Source organism: Cryptomeria japonica, chromosome 5, assembly GCF_030272615.1.
Source record: "Cryptomeria japonica chromosome 5, Sugi_1.0, whole genome shotgun sequence".
In the NCBI taxonomy this organism is placed as follows: Eukaryota; Viridiplantae; Streptophyta; class Pinopsida; order Cupressales; family Cupressaceae; genus Cryptomeria; species Cryptomeria japonica.
The window spans coordinates 854,258,559-854,264,663 of NC_081409.1; the positions used below are offsets into that span (position 1 = coordinate 854,258,559).

Consider the following 6,105-nt stretch of genomic DNA (forward strand, 5'->3'; position numbering starts at 1 on the left):
GAGTTGATAATTATGTGTGCATGGTTGACCTTCTTGCCCATGCTGACTATCTTGAGGACACCCTAAACTTTATTATTAAGATTCCATTCAAACCTGTGGTTGTGTGGATGAGTTTTCTTGGTGCCTGTAGATCAAGCGAAACTGGTTTTTGATTTGGATCCTCAAAATGATGCAACTTATGTTATTCTCTCAAACATCTATGCCGAAGTGGGCGTGTGGGTTGAGGTTCAAATGGTAAGGCAATTGATGAAAGAGAAAGGCATTAAAAAGATCCCTGGATGTAGTTGGATTTAAGGCCATAAAAAGGTACATGCTTCTTGTGTAGGAGACAGATCAAATCCACAGACACAGAAGATTTTTGCATTGTCAGAGAAACTGGCTTGGGAAATGAAGGCGGCAGGGTAATTTCCAGATTCAAAACATTTACTTAATGATGTGGAAGAGGAGCAGAACGAATTATTTCTGTCACCATGGTGAAAAGTTGGCAACTGCATTTGATTTGTTTCACACGCCCCTTGGAACAACTATTGAAGTTGATAAGAACAATCAGGTACATGATGATTGCCATAATGAAACAAAATTTATCTTGAACATTGTTACAAGAGAAATTGTTGTGAGAAATGCAGACGATTTTTGTGGTTCTAAACAGAGATAATGTTCTTGTAGAGATTACTGGTGATGCTAAATGAAGCATTCTGAAAAATAGGCTTGCACTACAGTAATGTACTTATCGTCAGCAGAACAAGGTTTTATTTTTAGCTTTCAGAAAAAAAAAAACTGTGTTGTTTTGAGTATTAGGCAATCTAGACCATGCTGCTGGCTTTCTAAAATTAGATGCACAGAGAGCATTGTGAATCGCTGCATATATACAATATCTGTCAAAGATCTGTTTTATAATAATATGGGCTTTTCATTGAATTGTTCTTATGAAACCTGGATATGTATGAAATGAAAACTGGAGGAACAGGGTAGAAAGAAGGTGAGTAACACATCAAGCAAATGGAAAGATTCCTGACTGGTAGAAATGGCTCTTAATTATCATTGTTATTTTGTGTAATTCTTTTATTTGCATTAATTGTATTATCTTTTACCTATGTAAAAAGTGGTAATCGTTTGAGATTAAATTATACATTGTAAGATTCAATATGTAGTTTTATACATGCAGAATTATACATTGTAAGATTCAGTATGTAGTTTTATATATGCAGATTTTATCTCATTTATGTTAAGATACTTCTAATGTTGTTTCACGTCTCTTTATTTGGTGATATAACTAATAGATTTGCAAATTTATAGATATCTTTTAATTAAATAAAAATGTTGCTCTATATTTCACGTTCATAGTGTTAAATAATTGTACGTTATAAGATTTGTATGGTAATACTAATAAGAGCCTGGTTAAAGGTGGTTGAGATAGAAAAATAACTCTTTCATAAGTGTGTGGGTGACAATTGGTTTAAAAAAGAGAGTTTCAAAAGGCATTCGTGAATTTCAAAGAAACACCATGGAAGACATCCATAGGCTTGAAAAGCATATTATAATTAATATGGTCAAACTGACTACTTTATTCAGTTGTGACAAACCAAACAAGTTTTAGTAAAATATAGGAATGAATAATCTTGCACTACTACCATACCTAGAAAATGTTAGGGAATACTTATTTTCATATACCACATAATACATATAATGGTTGTTTACAATCCTTAATAGCAACTACATAACAACTACATTAAGAACCTTGAATTTCCATACTTGTTTCATGTCAAAATGTAATAATAGAGAGTTCAATTCAAATGTTTAGATTTTCCAAAGTCATGTGGCTAATAATATATGTTTAGTCAACTTAAAAATGTTGGGATATGATCATTTGCATATATGGTTGTATGAATGACTTGGCAGAAAAAAAGTTGACTATTAATGTTTTTGGATTCAATTGTGTGAGAGTAAAACCCCTCATACAATTGAATCCAAAAACAACAACAATCAACACTATGGATTGTGGAAATCTAATGTCATGAAGAAAAATAGTTTTTGGAAAGAATATGGTGAACTTTAATTCTTTATCTTGTGGAAATGCATTTAACAACCTTATGGTTATAAGCAAACATAGTATTGTTAGAGAAGTTTGCACCCTTGCCGAGTTATAAACTCAGCAACCTCCTAAAATATGTAATGAATTTTTCAAGTGTAGGCTTTGCTAAATTGAAGTCAACCTCCATCCCTAAAATTGAACTACACTACTAGTATTGCTGAGGAAAAGAGGTAGAAAAATAACTAAATTGAAACTACCTTTTGTTGATGTGTTTTTTATGCACATGCGAACACAGAATAAAATACCCAAAAATTATCTTATCCTCTCTTGAATAAAATCTCTCAAATGTTGAAGATTAGCTTAAGGCTCACTTGAGAAGACTCCAAGGTTCATGAATGTAGGGTCACTACATGTGGATAAGCTCTATTGGTCATTGTGATTGTTCTTTCACCATGGGGCATTTTACTTAAGGAGAGATTTCATAGAGTACTTTGTGAATGATATGTGGTGAAGTTTCTTCATAACACTACTGAATGTTTGTCAAAAAATGGCAAAGGATAAGGGTTTAGAGAGGTTCTAAGATATCCCAAGAATGGATGGATGAAGAATGACGCAAGTGAAACTCTTCTAGTTTTAGCATTGCCATGCAAGAACAACGCCATTAGAACTAGTGCAATCTTCTAAGGATATTTAGGGATTTTCAAATCATTGCTAAGCATAGACACCATTACTTGAATGCATATCAATGATTGAGAAACAATTGAACTTAAGCACTATCAATGGTTCCAGTTGACAACACTAGACACTCTTACAATCCGCAAAAGGCTAGTGGTATGGATTACGATTTTCACAAGACATCAAGTACAACATTCCATTATTCAATCTAAATATTTAAACTAATATCAAAGATTGACTTGAGAAGATAAAGAACCATGCAATAGGCTTCAAAGATCACATAGAAACACCATAACTTCAATGTTTTATTAATCCAATAGCCAAACAACAACAATTCTTCAAGTCCTTCTCTTATCACTATTGACTTCTATCTCTAATATCTAATCTCTCTCTTCATTTTTCTGGCACTATTCACTTTTTGCTAACTATTAACCTTTACAAATGAAATGAGTGGGGTTTAAATAATAATACCAAATACGATGAAGGGTCGAGATCGAATGGAGATCAAGGGCCAAAATTTTGCCACCTAAACCCTAATTAGGGTTTGATACAAATGAAACCCTATCCAGATAAGCATTATCATGGAAACAACCAATGAGAAAATAGCAGGTGTTGACACAAAATTTGAGCAAATATCCTCCAATGAGAAAATGAGCTACCAAGTAGGATCATACAAACTGTGTTCTAGAATCTTGTTTTCTTTCTCACATTCCTTTCTGGCATATTCGATGAATCTTGTCACTATACCTTCTATCTTTGGCATTGGGATCTTAGGTAGAGACTTCAGTTGTTCCTCCATGTGCATGACCTCGTCGAAAGCTTTGATGATGGCATCTTCCCATTCAGGTTCAAGTTCTTGGCTTTTGCTTGTTAAAACCACAAACTGAAGCATATCATTCAATCGTTCCTTGGTGATCATTCCATCAGCCCCATGGAAGATAGCTCTTATTTTTTTCTCCAACTCCTTGTCTTCTATAATTATTCTAGGATCAATCTTTCTTTCCAAAACAATCTGTGCTACTTCCACTATCTTATGATGGATTCAGTGCATATCATCTTGAACTTGACTACATCTTCTTCATGCAAAGTAGGCTACTCCATTGTAGAAGGCTAGGTGCAATTCCTTCTCTTCTTATATTCCCTCTTGATAGGACTTCCCTAGTTGTTTTCCTTATTACTTGAAGTACTGGAATGATGACATCTCTAGCATGAGCAAATGTTTTGGAGGCTTCTATGAGGACATGAGTTCTCCCAAGGAATTTTATGACTGTATCAAGTGTCTGCATTATGCCCTTCATGAACTTGCTAACTCTAGTATATGTATCCTCTATCCATGCATCCATCAATTGTTCGGAGTTACTCATTTTCTCCATATGATCAACTGATTCTGGAGGAAGCAAAGATGGTGGTGTAGCTACTGGACTCTAATGTCTCAATGGTTGCTGAAATTGTTGGACATAATTTCTCCACGCACTTATCTCATTTTCTAATCTTCTATTCTTTTCTATTTGAGCTCTCAACATGTCATCAACTACTTTCAATGAATCAGGTGCATCACCTATAACCTGTTCGAAGGTGGGTGTACCCAAATCAATAGTCTCCATATCATACTCATCTGCTATGATTTCACCTTCGTACTTCTCAACCCTTGGAATAGCTATTTGCAACTTCCTTGATCCTAAATTATCTCTAATCACCTTAGACATCTTCATAGCTTTCCTCTTCTTGGTGACTTCTTGAGTTTGTCTTAGAAGAATCACTATATCATATGTTTCTCTTCCTTGACTAATATCACTTCTTGAGCCAGTCTTTCTTTCAGTCATTCTAGAATGGAGGATCTTCCTTCTTGAATTTGTGCTTCTTCGTGAATTTGTTGAAGTCTAGGTGGTGAGGTAGTCTCATCATTATCCTCTCCTTCGCCTCCTTCAATCTCTTGAATGAGATAAGTGAGATCTTCTTTCCCTTGAGACAATTTCTCCTTTCCTTTGTCATTGTGAACTGTAGATTTTGTTGATTCATTAGCTCATTGACTCAATTCTTTTTCTATCCCTTGTTCATTGTGTCTTTCGTCCAAGTTTGGTTCTTCTTCATGTTTGGAGGAAGGCTGACTTGTATTTTATTTATGCTTCTTTCTTGAGGGCTCCTTTTCTCCACAATCCTCCTTTCTCGTACATCCTCTTGAGTTACATGGTTCACGAGCACTCCCACTTGCACTTTCTTCATTTTTATCAGCTGCTCTTTTTTTGGAATGTTGGTGCTATATTTTGTTCTTTCAACTTCTAGTGTTGTATGTCTATCCATATGCGGGTGTATTCTAAAACTGGTTTCATCAACTCTTTCAAGTCATCAACCTCTATGTCGAGACCCATTTGAATTTGATCTCTTTATCCTCTTTGGCATAGGTTGCTTGGAGATATTTTTCATTGTCTTGAACTTGATCGACAACATGAAACAACTTGTATTTCCTGATGAAATCGAGAGATAACCTCGAATACATCTTCTTCTTCACTTCCACATCATTTTGAACATTCATCCAATTGTCTTTTAACTACCATCAGTGTCCATATTTCTTCCCTAGAACTTCTTTTACATTATCATATGGATCGAAATAATCTCTAGGCATGAATGGATTGAGTGAATGAAATGCTAACTCTTTCTCGGCATCTTCGGCTGTATGGGTGGAGGGGCATACTTCAATAGAATCTCCAAGTGTGATAGGAAAAGAAACACCGGTTCCATGCTTATGCCTATATGCTTTGACATATGACAATAAATGTCTCACCACCTCGAGTAGCACCACTCTATTCATTGGTTAGTGTGGCAACATGTAGGGAGGAGAAGGACATCCTTGAACTTTGATATATGTGAATTTCAGGAACTGGATGAACCATGCACCATGTTGTTCTACCAATGCTTGTGCTTCTGGAGAGAGCCTTCATTGCAATCCACCTCAAAGTGTTCTTTGATATAGTGAATGCATCATTCACCCTCTTATAGTGTTGTTTTGGTAGATGCTTAAGTTGTGAATAACAATCATACACCTTAATCTGTCCAGGCCTCCTTCCAACTATGCCCCTGTACATGAGTCCTGGATACTCATAATTTCTTGCAATGGAGTATATGACGTAGGAGCTCATATAGAATGTTCTTGTGTGCATCAACCTCCTTAATTGTAGATTAATGTTATTGTTGATCAACCTTTCCCAATTTATTGCATTTTTTCCATGAGTAATAGTCTCAATGAAGTAGAACATCCAATCCTCAAAATATGAAGCTTCAAGTGAACCAACCAATCGATGGAGCAAGGTGATGAAGTCTTTGAATTCATCATTGAAGTCTATCCTCTGTATTCTATCGAGCCATCTACTTCTACCACCTCTACTCTTCTTCAACCAAAA

General features: G+C 35.4%; 1 protein-coding gene across 1 annotated transcript in view; it reads left to right on the plus strand.

The window, feature by feature from the left end:
* LOC131876231 (pentatricopeptide repeat-containing protein At3g53360, mitochondrial-like) overlaps positions 1 to 655 on the plus strand; it is a 116,626-nt gene extending 115,971 nt beyond the window's left edge. The window contains exons 5-7 of the mRNA XM_059221110.1: positions 131 to 239; positions 326 to 401; positions 443 to 655. Of these exons, the coding sequence (XP_059077093.1) occupies positions 131 to 239; positions 326 to 401; positions 443 to 655 (398 nt within the window). The remainder of the gene's footprint in view (positions 1 to 130; positions 240 to 325; positions 402 to 442) is intronic.
* The last annotated feature ends 5,450 nt before the right edge of the window (positions 656 to 6,105 follow it).